Source organism: Cryptomeria japonica, chromosome 2 (genome assembly GCF_030272615.1).
Source record: "Cryptomeria japonica chromosome 2, Sugi_1.0, whole genome shotgun sequence".
Lineage (NCBI taxonomy): Eukaryota > Viridiplantae > Streptophyta > Pinopsida > Cupressales > Cupressaceae > Cryptomeria > Cryptomeria japonica.
Genome location: NC_081406.1, coordinates 607,230,597 through 607,253,281, shown reverse-complemented (window position 1 = coordinate 607,253,281; position 22,685 = coordinate 607,230,597). Strand labels below are relative to the sequence as shown.

General features: G+C 36.7%; 1 protein-coding gene across 1 annotated transcript; it reads right to left on the bottom strand.

The window, feature by feature from the left end:
- Positions 1 to 5,963: 5,963 nt before the first annotated feature.
- On the bottom strand, positions 5,964 to 8,584 carry LOC131043845 (serine carboxypeptidase II-3-like). The gene is made up of 9 exons (XM_057977077.2): positions 8,234 to 8,584; positions 8,046 to 8,153; positions 7,786 to 7,881; positions 7,563 to 7,655; positions 7,384 to 7,466; positions 6,892 to 7,143; positions 6,621 to 6,760; positions 6,415 to 6,504; positions 5,964 to 6,320 (listed from the first exon to the last, which is right to left on the bottom strand). Exons 1-9 carry the CDS (start codon positions 8,547 to 8,549, stop codon positions 6,071 to 6,073), a joined length of 1,428 nt encoding a protein of 475 aa, XP_057833060.2. The 5' UTR covers positions 8,550 to 8,584; the 3' UTR covers positions 5,964 to 6,070.
- Positions 8,585 to 22,685: the final 14,101 nt, after the last annotated feature.

The following is a 22,685-nucleotide window of genomic DNA, read 5'->3' as shown; positions in this document are numbered from 1 at the left end:
TCGGGCAAGGGAAATCCGAATCACGATGAGTAGGAGCAGAGGAGGGCGTGCGGAAGAAGAAGACAGAGCATAATGAAAATTAAAATGCGCAAAATAAACTTAAAAAGAAATTTAAAAAACCCTAATTAGCAATAAATGCTAATTAATACAACTCGCAGTTGCATGTCGGGTTTTAAAGTCTGACATGCAAGCTAGGGACACTTGCAAGTCGGACTTTAAAGTCTGACATGCAACTTGGGAAGCAAATCACCTACAGTTCGGACTTTAAAGTCTGAACTGTAGGCAAAGACAACCTCCAGTTTGGACTTAAAAGTCCGATCTGCAAGCAAAAAAGCTACAAATACATACCAGACTTTAAAGTCCGAAGTGTATTGAAAACAAGGAACCCTGCAGTTCAGACTTTAAAGTCCGAACTTCAGGAAAAACTGCAAAGCTAAGAAACAAGGAAAACAATAAAAACGAAAGGAAAAGAATGAAATGAACTAACCAACCGAGTCGATTAAGCTCTCCCAGAGACCATAAGGTATGAAACGGACCAGTTTTGTAGGGTTGCCTCACGATTTTGGCCATAATGAAATCGAGGACAACATGACTAACATCTCTTCTTTTCCTCATAGATGGATTAGAAACAGAAGCTCTAATTGCAGACTCATATTTTTGTATACTACCATCATAACCATTTAATTCAAAGTAGTAAGTTTTCCAATGATGGAGTCAAGGTTTACCTTCGTTTTGTCAATAGAATTTAGCTCCTTAATGGATGCAACTCAGATAGCATAGACTAGTAGAAGGGTTCTCAGTACCTTACTGATTATTGTGGCATCTTCCACTTTACCTCATGCACTCTTAATTTCACCAACTATCTCTTTTATCCTTTGACCATACTACTGAATATTCTCACCTCCAGCCATCCACATGTCATCAAAATTCTATCTTAGGCTCTCTTCTTTAGAAATCTTAACATGTTCATCAACGCTATAAATCTCTTCAATTTTTTTCCATACCTCATATGCAGTCTCTAGACCATAAACATCTACATACTTTGCATCAGACAAAGAACTCATAATAGTCTCTAATGCTTGATGATTTTCTTGTTGCTCTTTCTTCTGATCATCAATCAACATCCCAGTAGATGCAACATACTTAGTATCGACATGTTCCCAATATTGGCTACCCAGACTCTTGATATAAATTTTCATTCTGTCACTCCATATCCTATAGTTCTCTCTATTAAACTTCAGACCTTCCTTCTTCATCATGATCTACAAGATCTTTACCTCAAGTTGGTAGGCTTAAATCTTAGAGGACCTGATCAACTTTGATACCAATTGATGGTAGGATGAAAGAATAAGAATCCGGTCAACTACTGAGAGGCGGGGGGGGGGGGTGAATCAGTAGATAGAAAAACTGATACAAACTTCACCAACCTCAAAATCAATCTCTCAAAGTAAACTTAGAACTATCAATGCAATATCACTGTCAAGATAAAAAACCTCAAGATAAACCGGTTGACCGTTACAACAAATTAATAGTAAACAACTTCAAACTCATAAACATCCAAATGCTTTTACTGACATTAGCAAAACTTCATTTCACAATGCTTCCGATTATCATGACTTATCAAAATAGATTAAGTAGTTAAGCAAATCAACCATAAGATCATAAGGTCACAAAAACATTCACCACTTGACACAATATTTTCGACGTGGAAACCAAAATAGGTAAAAACCACGGTGAGATAAGACTCACAAGATAACTATCTGAACTCTTCTGAAGTTCGCCCTATTAGGAGCCAAACCTGTTAAAGCTTTTACAAAAGTCCTGTTAAGAACTGATCCTGTTAGGAATCACCCGGTTAAGGGATTGACTACAAATGCCTTGTTAGAAGCAATACCTGGTAAGGAGTAACCTCAGTAGAGGATTGGAAATCCAAGCTAATGGATCACCTTGTTAGAGGATTTGAATAGCACCAAGCTTGTTAGAGATTACTCGGTTAGGGGATTTCAATCTGCTGTAATTATTAGAAAACAATAGGAGTTTGTTGATCTATTTGAATAACACTACACTTGTTGGTTTAGATCCTTTTCATGCTCCTATCTGCCTTTACTCAAACTGCATATACATAATCTGGTTTGGAAACCACACACTTAACTCAAAATTTTTCCAACTCAGAAACTAAACAACTCATCGACCTTATAAACAAATAAATTGGGTCGATAACACAACAAAAACCTAATTCTCTCATAGAGATTACAAACAAGTTGGTTCAAGTATGACCATTGGATTACATAGAAATCTCTGCACATCAATCTAGAAAGCCTCGACATCTCCTTGATCACCACATCATCGAACTTAGTAACTCATCATGCGCTTTGCATTAGATGCAATACATTTGCTCATTCCCTAGACAAAAACTATTTCAATCAACGTGCCAAAATCACTTTGAAACTCTCTCCATACAATGATCATACGTGGTATTATCATTACCACTCATCATCAGATCATAAACCAATATAACCAATTTGCCAAACTTAATCGGTTAGAGTTTAACAAACAATAGGTAGAGTTTACCGGTTCAACTCTCCAATATATAAAAATACCGGTTCACTCCACAAACTCTTCCTACCATTTACAAAACATCATCACAATAATAATATCAACAATACCATTGTTACCGGTTAATTGACATCAATGACAACATAATATATCATTAATGTAATCTTCATGCAAATGCCAACAATAGGGTTGACCCACACATCCATGTTCAACAAATTTTTGAGAAAACTTTTGGGATAGATTCTAAGCATCATTTTGGATCAAGGAAAGTTACATTCATTTATATCCAACATTTTGAGGACAGGGTCACATAGAGAATTGTTGTCTTTCATTTTTAGGCTTAGATTCGAGACATGGGTTCTATTGTTCTTTCCCATTCTAGATCCGTGCTTACAACTTCATATCAAATTCATAACTATCTATTTATACTGATTTATGCCAATTTTTTAATCTTTAGCCCTAGATCTAGCATTCAATTTACTTCATTTCCATAGCTCATTTTCAACTCTCACAAAGGGAGAAAAACAAATCAATTAGCATTCATCCTTTGGGAGTGAATCTATTGATCTCATCTCCCTTTAATGTAACTAGGTAGTGAAAAAAAGGTTTCTTCCTTCTTTACATAGCTACACTAGTGAATACCTAATTTTCAACCTGTTACATAATGTAAAAGGGAAGATTTACTTGATGGATTGAAAGCTATTTGTAGAGTAGGGTATATAGGTGCGGAGATAGAAATTCACTCACAAATAATTTTTAAGATAGCTCACAAAGGCAATCATCTAAATTAGAAACTAAAAACAATCAAATAAAGGAATTTCTAAAAATGAGAGGCTAGTTTTAATAGGTTGATAGTAGTACATTGGTATAGGTCTAAATATAGAGTAGAAAATTACTAGGCTAATCAAGTTTTGCTTTAATTCAACTCCATTAATTAAAAATAAAGACACTAAAGATTTCAATGGGTGAATCTATAATTAATAATAAAAAATGATAAATTTTAGTTTATTTTCTACATATTTTATAGCATGCATTATTTTGTGAATCTCCTTATAAATATTTATTAGATGTCCTTCATGGAGGTGAGATTGCTTGTGGAATTTGTATAGTTTCTATAGGTTAAAATATATGGAGAGTTGAAGTTTTTCATATGGGCCTTTTCTAGTAATTTTTATGGTATTCTTAGTAAGAATGTAATCTAAGGAATCCTCTAGGAACTTGTAGTGATGTGGCCCTATCATATACCACCATCTAGGAAATATTTTCAGCTATGGTGAGGAAGGAATTATATTAATATTAAAGAAGGAAGGTTTGGTACATAATGACCAAATTTATATGAGCTAAATTATTTAATTCAAATTATGATAAAATTGAATCTAGTTGTAGTGAGTAATGAGTTCATTTAATATACTTTAGGACTACTATAGTTCAAGAGTACAATGAAAGGGATGAGGAAATAAAATGGAAAAGCAAAACATAAAAAATTGGCATGGAGATTGAGAAATTGAAGAAGGGATCTTCATAAATGAGTCCATAAAGTAGATAGTAGATGATATCCATGAACTATAGGTGAATAATCAAATATTATAAGTATTTTGATAGGACGTAGGGATGGTAGGTTAATATATTTTAAAGTCTAATTTAACAATAAAATATATTGACCACTTATGGATGATAAAATATATACAAAATTAGTTCCAATATATGAGATTGTATAAAGTATTAAGTTCCTTTATATTATTTTTAAGAGTGGCTAAATTTCATCTTTAGTTGAAATCACTCCAATACTTGGGAGTAGAATTTATAATAGGGTTTTACAACAATGGGATACTACACATTTCCCTTAGTATATTATTTCATAAATGTTAAATGTTTTATTGTGGTGTATTAGTATATTTTTATTTTTCATTAGCCATGGGTGAGAGATAATGTTGTCTCTTTCAATGTTTTATTTATTTATTTTGATCGGTAATGTCTTTTTTATACTGGAGTTTCTAACCAGTGAGGGCCACATTTGGGGGACCCCCTCCTCGTGGTTACAATTGCGAGGTATTAACACCTCCAATTTTTAGCTGTATTGTTGCCCACAAGCAACCCCTTATCACTCGCGATAACACCTTATCTCTCCACCCTTGAAGCTCGGGCCACCACCTTATCTCTCCAAGTCGGGTCTCCATATCTCTCTTGTCATTGTCACCACCGTACTAGTCCAACCGTTTGACGGGAAGCCTCGTCTGTACACCAGAGATTGCAAATAATGGGGCATTAACATCCCCGCATAATCGCTAATTGTCTTGGTCAATGAGCCACGTCAACACTATCCACCAAAGTCTGGTCAATACTTGTAGGGGTTCAAACAATAAGCGAGCCCGAAGACTCGACCACAAGACCTCCGTATTAACACGAAGTGTGCAATACCCACGCACTGCGTAGTCATCCCCGATGTTTTCTTTATTTTTACTCACTAGTAGTTGTTGACCAATATTTTTTTATTAGAGGTAAATGTTTTTGTTTCTTTAGTATTATATATTTCTATTTAGTTTCTATTAGTTGTTAGCGGTATATATGTTCTTAGTATTAGCATGTTGTTGTTTCTTGAATTCAAGATAGATTGTATTCACCTATATATGACATATCTATATTTGCCTCAATTAATGATATAATTGATAGATGAATTATAGAAAATTCTCCTACTATTGTTGGGCTAGTGTCAATATTAACACCTAATATTATATTTAATAAATATAGAGTGAGAATAGAATGTTGTTACTATAGCATCTATTACTAATTCATTCTAATGGTAGTGAAATTTTCTATTAGGTCCCCCGTATCTAGACATATCTCACAATTCCTGAGCTCACCAATTGAGTATGAGCCTCCCCCTTTAGGGTGATACTTTTAGAAGGTTAGAATGCCACCCCCAAGTACTTAACATTTTTTTTAATATTGTTATTAGAGAAAGGATGGGTGCTTTTCTTCCTACCTCTCTAATGTCCCAGAGAATGGAGTGGGCCAATGTGGAGTGGAGCATCACTCTAATCTCTACTAATATATCAAAATTTGAATTCATACTAAAATCAAACTAACATTATTATATTATTAATATTATTAATGTAGTTTTTTTATTTATATATTAACTAATATTTAAATAAAAATTAATGTAATTTTATGTACTAAGTTATATCAAGTTAGCAAATAATAAAATTTCATTTAGACATGTATATATCGAATATTATTTATTCTATCAAAAAATTGTATCATAATAAACAACAATAACTTGTACCTTAATTTTTATATCATTTAATTTTTAAATTAATAACCTTATTAACATGTATTTCTATGACCTCTCTTCATACTAAAAATAAATCAAATGAATACAATATGTTTGATGTTCAAATATGTAAATATGTGTCAATAATAATATCTTTTTTGAAATAGATTGTACACATATTCATTATACTGGTAATTATAAAATTATTTGAATGTCATTACTAAATGTAAAAAAGTGGAACTGTTATGATGGCAACGACTTGCCAGCCAAAAATGATTTGGTCATGGTCAAGGCTCTAGAAGGTTGATAACTAGGCACTTCATGCCCTGCTCCTCTAACAGTTGCAAATGTCAAGCCCTTGTAGATTACACTAAAACCACCCACGTCTAACTCTCCACTCATCCATGGATACCATTCTTGTTCTATTGGAAGCTTTAATGCATTAATGGAATATCTTGTGCCAGTCACAGGAACCACTGCATCCACATCTCCGCTACAACCAAAATCATTTACAATTAATTAGATTTTACAATCAAATTTTTATCATTAAACATTTTCTACCAATAACAATTTTTTCTCCTTTATACCTGTAGACTAGTATTCTTAATCCTGCTGCCATCATTCTTCGATATATTGGAAACATTGTGGTTGCAGAGATGGTGTATGAGAGTACCTCACTATTTAAAGAAGAAGATTGGAAAATCATTAGATGGTAATCTTCCAAGTCTTAAACTTTATGAGATCAAACAAATAATCATCCTTATTTGAAAATGTCAAATGCATATAGTCATACCTGCATTCCGTCCACACATAAGACAAGTCTGTTACATTTGCATGAAGAGCACTTTGCACTTCTGGAGTGTTAAGGTAGGTAAACACGTAACCAGGACTACATGGATCAAATCCATCTGATTCATTTGTTGGGGCATCATTCTACAATAGAGAGTAGAACATATATATATATATTTATTCAAAATTTATAGTATATAATATGACAAATAACATTACTACTACAAAAATTTCTATGTCAAGAGATTATAGAAAATTCATGTTTAAATACTCACAATAGAATTAGAAGATGCCCAAATGGGGTCTGGATGGGAAGGACAAAGTGGGGCATATATATTATAGGGATTTATTTCTCCATCCGTAGATTCTGCTCGAGACACTGATGTGTTGTTGTGAGTTGTATAGCTTGAACCAGATGGAATGCAACGTTGATTTGCATAATCTTCGTCTGATATCAATGCATGTGACCATGCATAATCAATAGAACCACAATCATCTGTCTCCCTATTCATTATTCCATTTCCAATCTATGCAATACAACATTTCAGTAAATAAAAACTCCAAATAACTCACAATATAACTAGATATTGTTCACCATATTTTCCTAATATAAATAGTCATTAATACTATATGTATATATACTTTTCAACTATACCTTAAAATAAAATTTAGTGTACTTTGAGGCATTTGAAAAAAAAAACATAAATATAGTTGGCTTGCACAATAGATCAGTTTCAGAGGAAGAGGGGAAGGGAAAGGAACCGCACCATAACTCCCTTGAGACTGATGAAGGATGTACGTGAGTTGTTATTCTTAAGAATTGTGTCTGCTAATTCAGGTACATAGAACCCTGCACACACAAATAAGAGACCAGAACAAAGTTTATTTATAATATGAAGACGAGCTTTCTTTGTTCAGATATCATAAAATTGCTTGCTTGATATACCAGCGTAGCTTTCCCCTGCTATATAGAAATCTCGATTCTTGTACTGTGGAAACCTTTCAAACCAATTTTGAAGAAACGTGTACGCGTCTCGAGCTATTTGCCAATGAAAAACATTTGTCTTCGTTAGTAAATAAGTATTGAAATATTGTTTTTAATAAGAAATCTTCACTTTATGCAGCCTTCATGTCACAAGATCTCTTTCATAATTTATTAATTGAAATACCTGTGTTATCATCATTGCCGTTTAGATAATCAGAGGTGGTATTGGAGTATGAAAATCCAACCCCGGCAGGCGATTCCAAAAACAGGGTGTTTGCCACTGCAAAATACAAAAGTTAAATAAATCTCCGGGTGATGTTGAACAATAGCTTTTTAGTGGGGGAAAATTTTAGATATAACCAACTGTTGGTACCAATATTTGTATAATTCCATTGTATCCATCTGGTTAAAACATTATAAAGCGTGAGGTAATATATGTAAAACCTTGGTTCCATGCATATGGATTTTTAGAAAGAGTTTTGCCATCTGGTTGTACGCGGAACGGACCCAATTCTGTCATTGCTCCCACACCAAAAGATGAGCATCCTGGCCCTGATATATGGTAGGAAATAAGTAAGTTGTAATGGATGTTAATGAAAAACATCAAGTGAAATATCTGGTGAAGAGAATACCTCCATTGAGCCAGAGGAGCAGAGGCTTTGCAGATGGGTCTTCAGTGGCCTCTGTAAAATAGTAGAAAAGTGCTCTCCCTGCCTCTGCATCAACCGTCACATATCCTGAGTACTGTGCAAACGTTATTCCTGCTGGCTGGCCAGGCAGAGCGGTTATTTTGTCATTCTCCTGCAATCCATCTTGGGCGTATTGATTGAGCTTCCATGAATATTCACTGCTAATGGAAGGAGCTACCCATTCCTCTGCCTCCCTCCTCACACGAGACCTCCTCGACAATACTTCATACCTACTCAGCTGATGAGAAGGATGAACCATAACGACTAATGCTATCGCGAACACTATTAAATTTTTCATTTTGAATTCGCCAACAGAAGAGATTTACTGAAGAACAACTCGAATTGAGCCTCAATAAATAGACCCAATTGTTATGTTGCTCCAGATTCTCTCAATTAACGTGTGCGTCCCGTTTGCGTGTGAGACCCGTTCCCGCGGTTGTTCAAGCTCAACCATTAACGTATTGAAATTAATGTGTTGATTAACACGGTTTGATATTCACCAATTTGGTCTTTGGCGTTTGGAAGAATTTGATCTCAGCAACGCCTAGAACGATATTCTATTATTTGTGCCACTTTATGTCCGAGTGCGACCAATATATAAAATCTACAAAAGTATATGTTGTAGAAAACTGTATAATACAGTTGTACGCAAAGATGCCATTAACCTTGATCTATATTACATTCCTAGGAAAACAATAGTTGTTTCTTTGTGTTAATGATGCCATCAACCTTGATCTATATTACAGTATGGAAGTCATTGTTTTTTATTAGAGGAAAATAGGATTTGAAGAGACCTGAAACTCTTTACAACAAAACTATCTAGTAGCAGAAAACAAACGCTAACCAATCACTAGATATAAGCAAAAACAGAACATCAAAAATAGAGGAACAAAGCCCCGAAGACCTTACAGAGATTTCATTAAATTTTCATTCTTTCGAATCAAGTCTTGATTAATACTACGCACCTTATGGATTATATTGTCAATGGGAGTTATACCCTTGTCCCTGCTGCGAAGCCGAGTATGAGGACCGGGTGAAAAACCAGAAGCCAATTTGTGGGCTGCAACCATCCTCACAGATTTGACACTGACATTAAGGGAATCCGCTCCCCCTTTGGAGATATTCTGGATAGCCTGAGCTTGGGCATTCAACTGCTTAAGTCCTTCAGAGCTATTCACCATGGCCATCCGACTAACAGAAACAACAACCCTCATTTTCTCCTGAATCTTAGCAAGGGACTCCTCTAAGACTTTAATGCATTGATCATGCTCTTTCTTCAAATCCTTTATTCCTTTAGCCAACTCTTGAATAGTGGCAAACAATTTATCCATGTTCTGCACATTTGAATAGTGGCAAAAGCATTAATCTCTGATACCATCCATAAAAATAGGTCACTCTGGCTATTTGTAACATCCTTCACATTCTTAATCATATGGCTAGAGTCAATAATAGAAGACCCTTTCTCCAAAGGGGTAACATTACCAATATCCATATGAATTTCCATATGCAAACCCGTGTCAATAGCATCGACATGCGGGGGTGGGTAGTAGGGGATTGCAAACTAGGATCAGACTTTGATTCCTTTTGTGGTTTCATCTTCTTTTTACAAAGGGAGCCACCGACCTAAGAGAGGGAACCCCCAATTTACCTTTACCCTTATCATCATAGCTGGGGGCCATTGAATTGGGCACAAACTCTGAAGCAGTCACTGGTGAGGAGGGACCTCAAGGAGATCAATCTGGACCGGTCAACAAGAGTAACACAACAGAAACACACATATATGATGGAGGCAATGCAGAATAGATAGTTTTATTGCATGAAATCTGATTACATCCAACCGGTCACAACCGGGTTACAACATACCGACTCACAGGCCTTGTAGAATATGTCATAAACGAGTGATGAATACTAAGAGGGGGGGGGGGGGGTGAATTAGGATACCAAAAAATACTGTAAACAAACTCTTAAGCAATTTAGCAGATAATCGGTGCAACAGTTGCACTAATAAACCAGTTAAGATAAATGCAAACTAAATAGCAAACAAAGCATTCACCCACAATAGCACAACCACCATAACACAAGATATTTGACGTGGAAACCCAAATGGGAAAAACCACGGTGAGTAGAAACTCACAAGTAACTATCTGCAGAATAGAAACCGGACTAGTTAAGGTCAGATCGGTTAAGGTCATACAATGTTCTTCACCAGAACAGATCCTGTTAGGAATCTAGCTCTTTGTTAGGACATAAGTCATGTTAAAGACTACGTTGCTAGAGGATTTCAGATCCACAGTTGTGAACCAACTTGTTAGAGGATTTACAAAGGCTTTGCTAGGCCTACCTGGTTAAGGGTTTTTAGACTTGTCGAAGATGTGAGTAGTCAATAAGTGAATGATCTAGCAAATAGCATAGCCTGCTTAATTAGATACTTGACAGTTCATTGTTAATGCATTTCAACATTACCTCAGTCTTCAATATCTCCACACTCTGCTTCTTCACATAGACCTAATCTTCTCTTCTATGATCACACATAACATTCATCTCTCATACATTATCTCATCTATGCAAACCCTAGACATGATATCCTTATAAAGGAATCTGGTTACATGTCGGTCCAATAGGATTAGACTACAAGTTCCTAGGTTCAGTGCATCTGGACACATTTGGTAACACGACACAAAATCACTGCCAAAGTGTTGGTGGATGATAAATCATCACACATTATAGTAATACTGGTTGGTAACTCATCACAGAGTAATACCAGTTAATACAATATACCGATTACCGGTTTGTCAAAAAATGAAGACTGGAAAATCATAGTGTTCCAACTACTGCTTTGTTCCTTCGTACCGCTTGAGATCCTCGAACCGCTTGGGATCTCCATACCACTTGAGCTCTTCAGTCAATCTGTGACCGGTAGACATCTTCTGCAAAATACCAAGTCTAAAGACTATACATTCAATAATACAGAATACCAGTTGGAATAATTACCGGTTGAGTATAACTCATACATCAAGAAAGTGTGTGTCCATCATCTAGAAAGTGTGTGTCCATCAATGACAATCACAACATCATCAAAATGCCAACAATCTCCCCCTTTGGCATTGATGGCAACACTTAAGAAAATTTTGACATCTAAGTGTTTTACAATAAAAATGTCAAAATCAAAATTACTCCCCCTAAGCATATACACTACTCCCCCTAAGCATGTACACTACTGCCCAAAATGGTAACAAGAAAGTACACATGAAATGGTAACATTCACCAGAATTTTAATGTAATGTACACTACTCCCCCTTTGCCAACAATGACAAATTAATGCAGAATAACCCCTGTTTTCCTTATATATAAAATAGAGTAAATTTTCATGACAATAAGGAATGAAATTTATCAAAAACAAATTTAAAGTCCTGCATAAAAGTTTTCATGACCAAAGTCCATGACTCAAGCAATGAAGTAGCAATCTCACGTTCAGTCTGCGTCTGGAATACCAATTCTTCCATTGCATCAATGGTACTCATCTCTTGAGTTACCGTGATAGCTTCTAGATTGAGAAAACATTTCTGAAGAATCTGCAGTCTTGGCAATATGAGCAATTGAAGCTCCTGCAAATCCTTAGTCCAATTGCAGATCTCTGAGTCCATCTTGGCAGTTTGAAGCTTGAAATGATGAACCGTTTTCCCATATGTAGTGAATGAATCATATGGCATCTTGAAGTTTCTTATATATGCCTGTAACTCCGATTTGAGTTTATCTTTCTGTTTAAGCACATCGTCACAAAATAGATGGGGTTGGCAGATTTTACTTAATAGTAAGTTACCTTCACCCATAGCTACACTGATATCCTTTTGCTGTTTCAGTAGTTGTGATCTCAGCTCATTCAGTTTCTTGACTAAGGCAACATTCAGTTCTTTTTCATGGTTCTTCATTGTAGTGGCTACAACAACATCTTCCAAGCATTGTACCTGGTCCTCCACTATGGTAGAAAGAAGCTTAAGCTTGGCTAGAGAGGAATCGGTACTGGGGAGGTTGGTACCGGGAATCAGACTGGTAAGGGTGTCAACAACAGTTTGTATGACATCTTGTTCTTTCTTCCTTCTCAATGCTTCCAGTCTCTCCTGTGCAAGTTTGATGCTTTGAAGCAGCTTAGACTCATTTGCAGATTGAAGATCAATAGGACTAATGGTGTCAACCTGTTTGGTTTGATCACTGGTTGCCTTTGGAGTCTCCGCTCCTTCTTTTGCTTTGATCTCCGCTTGTTTGTTCTTCTCTACTTCCTTCTCCTCTTCTGCTCTTTTCTTTTCCTCTTCTTTCTTCTTTTGCTCCTCTTCTTGTGTTTTCTTCTCCATTTCTTCCTTCTTCTTATCCTCTTCCTTCTTTTTCTTCTCTTCCTCCTTCTTCCTTTCTTCTTCCTTCCTCTTGTCTTTTTCTTTCCTTTTCTCCTCTTCTTTGCTCTTCTCCTCTTCTTTTCTCTTCTCCTCTTCTTTTTTCTTCTCCTCTTCTTTTCTCTTCTCCTCTTTCTTCTTCTCTTCCTCGTTCTTTTTCTGTTCCTTTTTCTTCTTCTCTTCCTCTTTCTTCTTGTTTTTTTCCTGCTTATCTTTTTCCGCTTTCTCTTTGTCTTGTTTCTCTTTCTCTGCTTTTTCTTTATCCCGTTTCTCTTTCTCTTTGTCCGGAGTGACATCCTCACTATCTAATGCATCAACATCAATAGTGCCAATTTTCTCTGTCACTCTTTCACCTTCACTGTCAAAGATCTCATCCGGTTTGCTGTGGATAGGTCAAGTGCTTGTTTAGCCTTCTTATTGGCTTTAGATACATGGTGTAACCTGACACCAACTTTAGCATGTAAATCTGTGTCCTTTTCCACTTCAAAAGCTCTACCTTCTAGTAGTCTGAGTCTTCTTCTTCTCATGAAGAAGAGGTCTTTGTTCTTATCCATTATTTCAAATAATTTAGAATTTGAAGCATCAAGAAAGTATTGTGCAAAAATTTTCTCCTTGATCTCCTCTTCTCTTTCAATGGCAATGCGCCATTTATTATCTAAAGAAGTATACAAAGAATTTGGTGTAACCAATCTAATCTTAGACGGCGACCGATCGTTAACACATAAATAATTAATGACTTCCTGTTCTACTTCTTCTTTCTCACTATCAATAAAATCATCAAAATACTCCTTTAAATCATCAAGCACTTTCCTCTTAATATTCTTTAGAGTCCTCTGACAATGTGTCAGTGGCTTATAGGAGGAAATATCTATATTTATCGGTGTTGATGTTGCAGGTGCATTACTAGTAGACTTCGCCTTCTTGCTTGATTGCCTTGTCTTCTTTGTTTGAATTTCTGGTTCAGTGTCCTCTGGCTCTGGTGAGTTGGTTTTGGTTTTCCGCTTCCTTTCAAATACTTTTACTGGAATAACCTCAGGTTTCTTCTTCGCAGGTGACCGCTTGGTCACTTTCGGACTGACTGAGGTAACCGGTGCAGATACCGATGGCACTGCTTTGTCCTTTTTTTGTTTAGGTTCTTCAACCGGCGTGAACCTCTCCAGATAGGTATCGGTTCTATTTTTCTTCGCATCCAGTGGTGAGGCAAGTAGGGTAGAGGCATACCCGATCAACATATCATTCACCACTTCATATCCCATCGGTTCAACTAATTCCTTCCTTGGTTCCACTGCTTCTATTATGCATTCATCTACCTTTATTGTGAAGCAGATGTCATCTTCATACTTCTTCACAATATCATCAGATATCCTTATTCTCAGGTTCATTTTTTGCCTGAATTCATCAAAATATTTATTAACAACCTCAGGATAGGTAGTTCCCACTACTTGAAGGCTCTCCTTTATCTGTCTGGAAATCGATAGGTCAGTAGACCATTGAACATCACCTACTCCAGGGAAATAACCTTGAAAGTAGAAGAATAAGCTGACCAGAAGTTGCCCAAACCCAAACCTTAGAGAATTATCCTGTTTGATGGACTTCAAGTTCAACAACAATTGCTTCTGCAAACAGGTACATAGGTCAAATGTAGCGTTTTCCTTGATCATTCTGTAAGTAGCATTTACTGCAGCAACAAGGACATAGTTCATTCTGCTGACATAAAATATCCGGTATCCAATCACCATGCAAGCATATTTTACCAGATCATCTTTGATGGTGTTGACAGTCATCACCCGTTGGTCACTCATAGAACCGGTGAGCTTAGTCCTTTCAGTCTTGGTGACCTTCCTTAGAGCTGGTACCTCTCCAATATTGCAGAAACCGGTGACGACATGAATTGCTTCTGGTATAATGTCATGCGTCTGCTCGAGGTACATCTTATCACCATGTACTCTTCTCAGGATAATGTGGATGTGTTCTTCTATGAATTCTTCCAGAAAATATACTGCATTGTGCAGTTTCTTCTTCTCAAGGATATTAAATTTAGGTTTGGTCTTCTTATCATCCCCATAGAACAAACTTAGCTAGGAATGAATCACTAGGGATCCTAGGTCTTCCAATTTATAGTCTATATACCCTGAGATATCTCCCTCAACAATAACTCCAGCGGGTATTAGAGATAGGGTATTGTATTTTACTTTCTTTTGAAGAAATTCAACTGAATCTACAGGTGCACTAGAACTAGGGTGCGATGCAAAAGCCATGATAAGAAAGAAATTTTGAGAAAAACCTTCACAATTCAAAATTTAGGGTTTGCCAATGTCGCGCACAAAACACCACTTCGGTTGCCAGGTTACTGCTTAGTGTTCTTCAATGATATATTGAAAAAGATCTTTGGATTCCTCTACAAGATTTTTGATTTCACTTTGAATCGCAAGACGAATTGCTCTTTGTCGCTCTTCTCTTGAAAAATTCTTCACTCGAAAACTGATAAGTGAAAATGACGTCGAAAATCCCTTTTAAACAAACTTTCACCTACCATCATAAATGCTCCACCGCTAGCCTTTTACTGCTTCAAGTCTTCTGTCGACTGATAGGTAACATATACTGATTAAGGTCTTTACCGATATAAACTAGGGGTTCAAAATGTTTCACCGATGCGTTCCTCCTAAGATTTTTGAAGCTCAGTTTGCCGGTTCAGAGACTTCCACACTAGGTGCAGAAACCGGTTCATCTTGTGACACTTCTTTTGATTTATTTTTCCAAGTTTTATTCATATATGTTTGAACAGTTTCAACATCAATCTTTCCTTCTGGAGTGATCGGTATATCATCTGATAGGTTCTTTCTCAATCTGCAAGTTCTGGTAGTGTGTCCCAGTTTGTTGCAATGATAGCATACCATTCTAGGTGCTCTCCATGGTCCATTATTCATTCTTCCTTTCTTCCTTCTGCATGTTCCAGCAATGTGACTGCTACCATGACAAATCAAATAGGTTGCTCTCCAGCCTGTTACCACTTGATAACCACCTGACCAATGGTCATAGGTATTATACCGGTTGGGATTCCGGTTCACAAGAAGTTCCAGAGTAACTCCTTGAGTCCTTGGAGGATATCTCCCAGTGTTGTGCAAAATAGACCTGCATTCAAATGCTCTATGCCCAAACTTGTTGCACGCATAACAGTTTCCATTGAATCTATTGGATCTAGGATTATCGTTTAGAAAATAAGGAAAATTGTTGTAGGCCTTGCTTTTACACACATTAGCAGTATGTCCTTCTTTGAGACAATTAAAACAAAAAGGTTTAAATTTTTGCTTATCTTTATCCTTGGATGTCGATTGCTTCTTTGATGCTTCAACTTTTGTTCCAGAGGTCTCACCTTCCTCATACCTAGAGAAACCAAGTCCAATGGTATTCTTTACTGGCTTTGTCGATTCAAGCTTTTTCTCTAGCTTAGCAGTACTCTGATTGAATTTGGCAAGTATCTCCTTTGACTCAGTAAGTTCCTTGGAAATAGCAGCATTGGATTCCATCAAGGTTGCATTCTCAGAAATAGCCATGTTTAGTTCACCTTGCATTTCTTCTTTTTCCACTTTACTCTATTGGAGATGAGTGGTAAGGGTACTGATTTCTTGCTTCAGCTTGGAGATCTCATGATCTTTGTCTTTTACTAGATCTTCATCTTTCCTTCTGTTCTCAAGCTCTTGACACATTCTGATAGTCAATCCTTCCAATTCCCTTCTCAGGTTGGCATTAGAATCATTCAGTTTTTCAACTTCTTCAACTAGGGCATCCATGAAAGCTTTATCAGAAGAACTATTTTTAGTAAGTTCCATCAGTTTCTCAGCATGTTCTCTTCTCTTGGCCAAAGAGGCTTTATACTTGACTTTGAGTTCATCATAGGCTCTCTCAGTCTGAGTGAGACGATGAGTAAGTTCCCTCACACTGTATTCCCCCATATCTCCTTCCAAGTGGTTAGACTTATAGAAAGGCTGGCTCTGATACCAATTGATGAATACTAAGAGGGGGGGGGGGTGAATTAGTATACCAAAACATACTGTAAACAAACTCTTAAGCAGTTTAGCAGATAATTGATGCAACAGTTTCACTAATAAACCAGTTAAGATAAATGCAAACCAAATAGCATTCACCCACAATAGCACAATCACCATAACACAAGATATTTGACGTGGAAACCCAAATGGGAAAAACCACGGTGAGCAGAAACTCAGAAGTAACTATCTACAGAATAAAAACCAGACTAGTTAAGGTCATACAATGTTCTTCACCATAACAGATCCTATTAGGAATCTAGATCTCTATTAGGAGATAAGTCTTGTTAAAGACTACCTTGCTAGAGGATTTCAGATCCACAGTTGTGACCCATCTTGTTAGAGGATTTACAAAGGTTTTTCTAGGCCTACCCAGTTAAGGGTTTCACACTTGTCAAAGATGTGAGTAGTCAACAAGTGAATGATCTAGCTAATAGCACAGTCTGCTTAATTAGATCCTTGACAGTTCATTGTTAATGCATTTCAGCATTACCTTAGTCTTCAATATCTCCACACTTCATTTCTTCACACAGACCTAATCTTCTCTTCTATGATCGTACATAACATTCATCTTTCATACATGATCTCATCTACGCAAACCCTAGACATGATGTCCTTATAAAGGAATCTGGTTTCAGTCGGTCCAATAGGATTAGACTACAAGTTCCTAGGTTCAGTGCATCTAGATAAATTTGGTAACACAACACAAAATCACCATCAAAGTGTCGGTGGATGATAAATCATCACACATTAGAGTAATATCAGTTAATACAATATACCGATTATCGGTTTGTCAAAAAATGAAGACTAGAAAATCATAGTGTTTCGACTATCGCTTTGTTCCTTCGAACCACTTGAGATCCTTCATAACGCTTGAGATCCTCGAACCACTTGGGATCTCTATACCACTTCAACTCTTTAGTCAAACTGTGACCGGTAGACATCTTCTTTAAAATACCGATAGTCTAAAGACTATACATTCACTAATACACAATACCGGTTGGAACAATTACCGGTTGAGCATAACTCATACATCAAGAAAGTGTGTGTCCATCAATGACAATCACAACATTATCAAAATGCCAAAAACGAGACCTTGAATCGAAAGATTTATCTTCTATGCACAATCTAGTTACTTGATTCTATTCTCCATTCCATTCTAAAGCATAATTACAAATATATATATATATATATATATATATATATATATATATATCCAAAGGACCCAGTCGGCTCAAAAGGGATAAAACCCGAAGAACAAGACCTAACATGAAAATAACAAGGTCGGCCTCCGCCAAGAGATTCCTTTAGAAAATCCAAAGGATGGAGCATAGATTGGGGGAAAAGGTTGGCCACACGCCAAGGAACATCAAAATCAATGCCCAAGGCTCCACAAGCTTCGGAATGGGTTCCAGAAGATCACTAGAATAGGTCCAGGCAACTAGTAACAAAGAACAGTCAATTTGGTAACAAGAAACTGTCATGGAAACCGGTAGCGATATCTTGCCGGAAAGTGATCCAAATGCGATGCAGTTTGAAAGAAAGAAAGATGATCAAGTCTTCACGTAGAATCCAACTCCATAGGATCTGGTGAGCCAAGACTGGGACACACAGAATGGAAAACTGAAACTGCAAACAGAAAGCAAAACAAAATGGAAAATGTTTTTGGTTGATGCAAGATTGCAATGAATCGGGTATGCTCCTACATTAGACATTCGGGGTTAATGAAAAAGTGAGCCTCTCACTTTGCTAGGTTCAAAGGGAAACCAAGGTGGTCTACCTCTGCCTAAGAAATCCAAGATGAATCTTCAACTGGTTTGTCCTTCCACTTCACTAGATATTCCTTATACTGACTGTTTCGAGTACTACGCACAATCCTATTGTCCAAAATCTCTTCAATCTGATATGGTTCCTTCTGAGGCAACTATTTCTCCAAGTCTGCAACACTATCCTCACATAATTTTGGTTCATGGTACTCATGAAGATCTGCAATATTGAATATAGGTAAAATACTTAGACTATCCGGTAATTCCATTTCATATGCATTTCCAGAACTGAACTTCCTCAAAATCCTACAAGGTCCAAACTTCTTCATCTGTAACTTATTATAAGTTCCAACCAAGAATCTCTCTTTTCTTAGATATATCATTACTTCATCTCCAACTTCAAATCCCTTATGTCTCCTTTTCTCATCTGTCTTCTCCTTATACTTGATGTTCATGTATTCCAAATGCTACTTAACCTGAGTATGCAATGCTTCCATGTGATCTGCAAAGTCTTCTGCTTCTGATCTCCTTTGGTCTTCACTATTAATGTCTCTTAATTCTGATATCCCTCTAGGATGCACTCCGGTAACAATCTCAAAAGGTGTTTTTCTGGTACTTCTATTCACTGAATTGTTCCCAACTTCCGGTTTAATCTCTCACTAAACCTCTCAACAAATTTCCCAAACTCCGGTTAACAACTTTTGGCTGTCCATCAGTCTATGGATGAAAAGTAGAACTGAACTTCAAATTTGTCTTCATCTTCTTCCAAAGTGTTCTCCAAAAATAGCCAACAAACTTAGTGTCTCTGTTTGAAACTATGCTCTTAGGTAATCCATGCAATCTCACTACTTCTTTGAAGAATAGGTCAACTACATGCAATGCATCTAATGTCTTCTTACAAGGTATGAAATAAGTCATCTTCAAAAATCTATTCACTACCATAAATATAGAATCATTCTCTCTCGATGTCTTAGGCAATCCAAGTACAAAATCCATGCTTATATCCTCACAAGGTCTTACCGATAGTGTCAAAGGTTTATACAATCCCACATTCTAACTACTACACTTTGCAACTTGACAAACTCTACAACTCTACACATAACTGATATTTCTGATAAACTTCTAATAAAAACTAGCCAATCCATGAAATGATGTTACCTCCCCAATGCTTTCCGGTGTAGGCCACTCAACAATGGCTTTCACTTTCTCAGGGTCCATCTTCAAACCATCCTCAAATATCACAAATCCTAAATAGACTAACTCATCCTTCATGAAAGTACACTTCTTAATATTGATCAACAACTTTTATTCTCTCAACCTCTGCAAAACTTGTCTTAACTGCAAAAAATGCTCCACTTTTGTCTTACTGAAAATCAGAATGTCATCCAAATACACAATAACAAACTTACCCTAGATTTTCTTCAATACCTCATTCATCAGTCTCATGGAAGTACTCGGTGTATTAGTCAATCCAAAAGGCATCACCAACCATTGATATAGTCCTTCATTTGTCTTAATGTTGTCCTCCAATCATCACCTTCTATGATCCTAATTTGATGATATCCACTCTTCAAATCTATCTATGTAAAGTATTTTTCTCTACTCAAACAGTCCATTATGTCATCTATCCTAGGCAAAGGATTTACCGGTATTTTACTGTGATCCTGTTTATTGCTCTTGAATTGGTACACATTCTCCACTCTCCATTCTTCTTAGGTGCTAATACTGCTAGTACTACATAAGGGCTCAAACTCTCCTTGATCAAACCTTTCTTCAACAACTCCTGCACTTGTCTATTCAGCTCTTCATTCTCTGCCGATGTCAACCAATGTGCAGCTTTGTTAGGCAAACTAGCTCCGGGAACCAAGTCCATGCAATGACTAATACTTTTTACAGGTCGCAATCCATTAGGTACATTATCTAAAATGATGTCCTCATATTCTGTCAGCAAATCTCTTATCTCTTCCAAGTGCTCTCCTTCAAGTTCTAGTCTCTCAATCTTCTTAGGAATTAAGACAAAACACACATTCTCATGTCTCAGTCCATCCGTGAATTTCCTTCCATCTACTAAATAGATTCTGGCATTCATACAGACTTCATTCTTCAAAGGTTCCTCCAAAGGTAACAAGGTTTTCTTTATCCCATTGGGCACAATAGTGTATGTATTCTTCCTCCCATCATGTATTGCCTGTCTATCAAACTGCCAAGGTCTACCCAAAAAAAGATGACAAATATCCATATGCATAATATCACACAAGACTTCATCATGATAATTCCCAAATTTCAATTTCACCAAACACTGTTCACTTACTAACAACTTATGTTCATCCTCAATCCATGCTATTTGGTAAGGCTTAGGGTGTTTCAATCTCTCCAATTTGAACTTATTCACTATCTCTTCTAAAACAAAATTATCTGGACTACCACTATCAATACCAACTTTAAAACACTTACTAGATACCTTACATCTGGTCTTGATCAGATTCTTCCTCTTCAAGGGCTCTTCATCTCCTTTGGTATGATACAAAGATCTCCTCATTATCAATAGTTCTCCATCTTCCAGTTTATTGTATGATCCGGTGAGGTTTTCTTCCACCACTGCTGCTCTTCCAATAGCCTATGTCTTCTTACACCCAAATGCACAGTGTCCTCGTCCATACTTAAAGCAAGTTCCTCTAAATGTCCTCTTGTCATGTCTTCCAAAGTTCTCATTCCGTTATCCATCTGGTTCTCTCCTCTGCTAGAAATTTCTATCATCCTTCCAGTATGAATTACCTTCTTTTCTCACTTCCTTATCTTTGTTTTGATCTATAAATTGTAATGGTTCCTCTTCCTCCTGTATATCCTCTTCCTCCTTGAAATCTTCCTCCGGTAAACCTTCCATGTCTACCTCTCTGTCTCTGCTCATGTCTTTTGTTCAATTTCTCTTAAGCTTTTAGGGCATATTGGTAAGCCTCTTCAAACACTCTCCAATTTGATCATACTCAATTCATCTTGTATAGACATCCACAATCCATTCAAATATCTTGCAACTTTTTCAACTTCATCATCAACATGTTTGGATCTGATGTTCAACTTGTAAAATGCTTCGGTGTACTCCTTCACACTAGATTCCTTCTGTCTCAGATTCTGCAACTTCCAGAATAAATCTTCTTGATAATTCGTTGACACAAACTTCGATTTCAACTTAGCAATCATTTGATCCCATGTCTTAATCTTTTCTTTACCTCTTCTCTGTCTATCAACTTGTAAATGCTCCCACCAAAGAGATGCATGACCTTTCAACCGGGTATAGGCATATTTCACCTTCCTCTCTTCTGCAGTGTTTTCAAAATCGAAATACTTCTCCATCTCTGAGATCCAATCCATCAATTCATCCGAATCTAACTTCCCATCATATTCTAGTGGGGTAAAATGAGGTTTAGTGTTCGCCATACTCAAAACCCTTAAAAACCTTTCCTCATCCGGATCAACCGCTAGTAGGTTTACTTGTTTTGTCGAGGCTTCTTCTCCTTCATCTTCACTCACATCTTGAATGTGTCGGCCTCTCCTTTGGGTTGTCTCCACAACTTCTAACTAGGCTGCTATTCCTCACAACATCTCCATCACAACAAGGTCTGCATTCCCACACGCTCCACCATTCCTAGTTCCTCTTCATGCCATTGATTCACTCTAGTCCTCTGCAATTGCAGGTTGGATCCACAATCTGCCACCCTACAATAAGAAATTCAGGGCACGCATTCTCCAAAAAGAAACTTCGCTCTGATACCACTTGAAGCAGTCATTGGTGAGCAGGGACATCAAGGAGATCAATTCAGACAAGTCAGTAAGAGTAACACTATGAAAACACATAGATATGATGGAGGCAATACATAATAGATATTTTTATTGCATGAAATTTGATTACATCCAACCGGTCATAACCGACATAGTCTAGCTACTTGATTCTCTTCTTTGTTCCATTCTAAAGCATAATTACAAATATATATATATATATATATATATATATATATATATATATATATATATATATATATATATATATCGATCCAAAGGATCCAGTCGGCCCAAAAGGGATCAAAACCCAAAGAACAAGACCTAAAATGAAAATAACAAGGTCGACCTCTGCCAAGAGATTCCTCTGGAAAACCCAAAGGATGAAATGTAGATTGTGAGAAAAGGTCGGCCACATGCCAAG

What these genes read in the sequence shown, in the direction of transcription:
- LOC131043845 (XM_057977077.2), bottom strand. Translation starts at nt 8,549, where the DNA reads ATGGTTCATCCTTCTCATCAGCTGAGTAGGTATGAAGTATTGTCGAGG. An exon ending in AGCAGGGGAAAGCTACGCTG is followed by an intron (nt 7,467 to 7,562) that starts GTATATCAAGCA and finishes TTGTGTGTGCAG; the next exon opens with GGTTCTATGTACCTGAATTA. An exon ending in TTAAGAATACTAGTCTACAG is followed by an intron (nt 6,321 to 6,414) that starts GTATAAAGGAGA and finishes TTTTGGTTGTAG; the next exon opens with CGGAGATGTGGATGCAGTGG.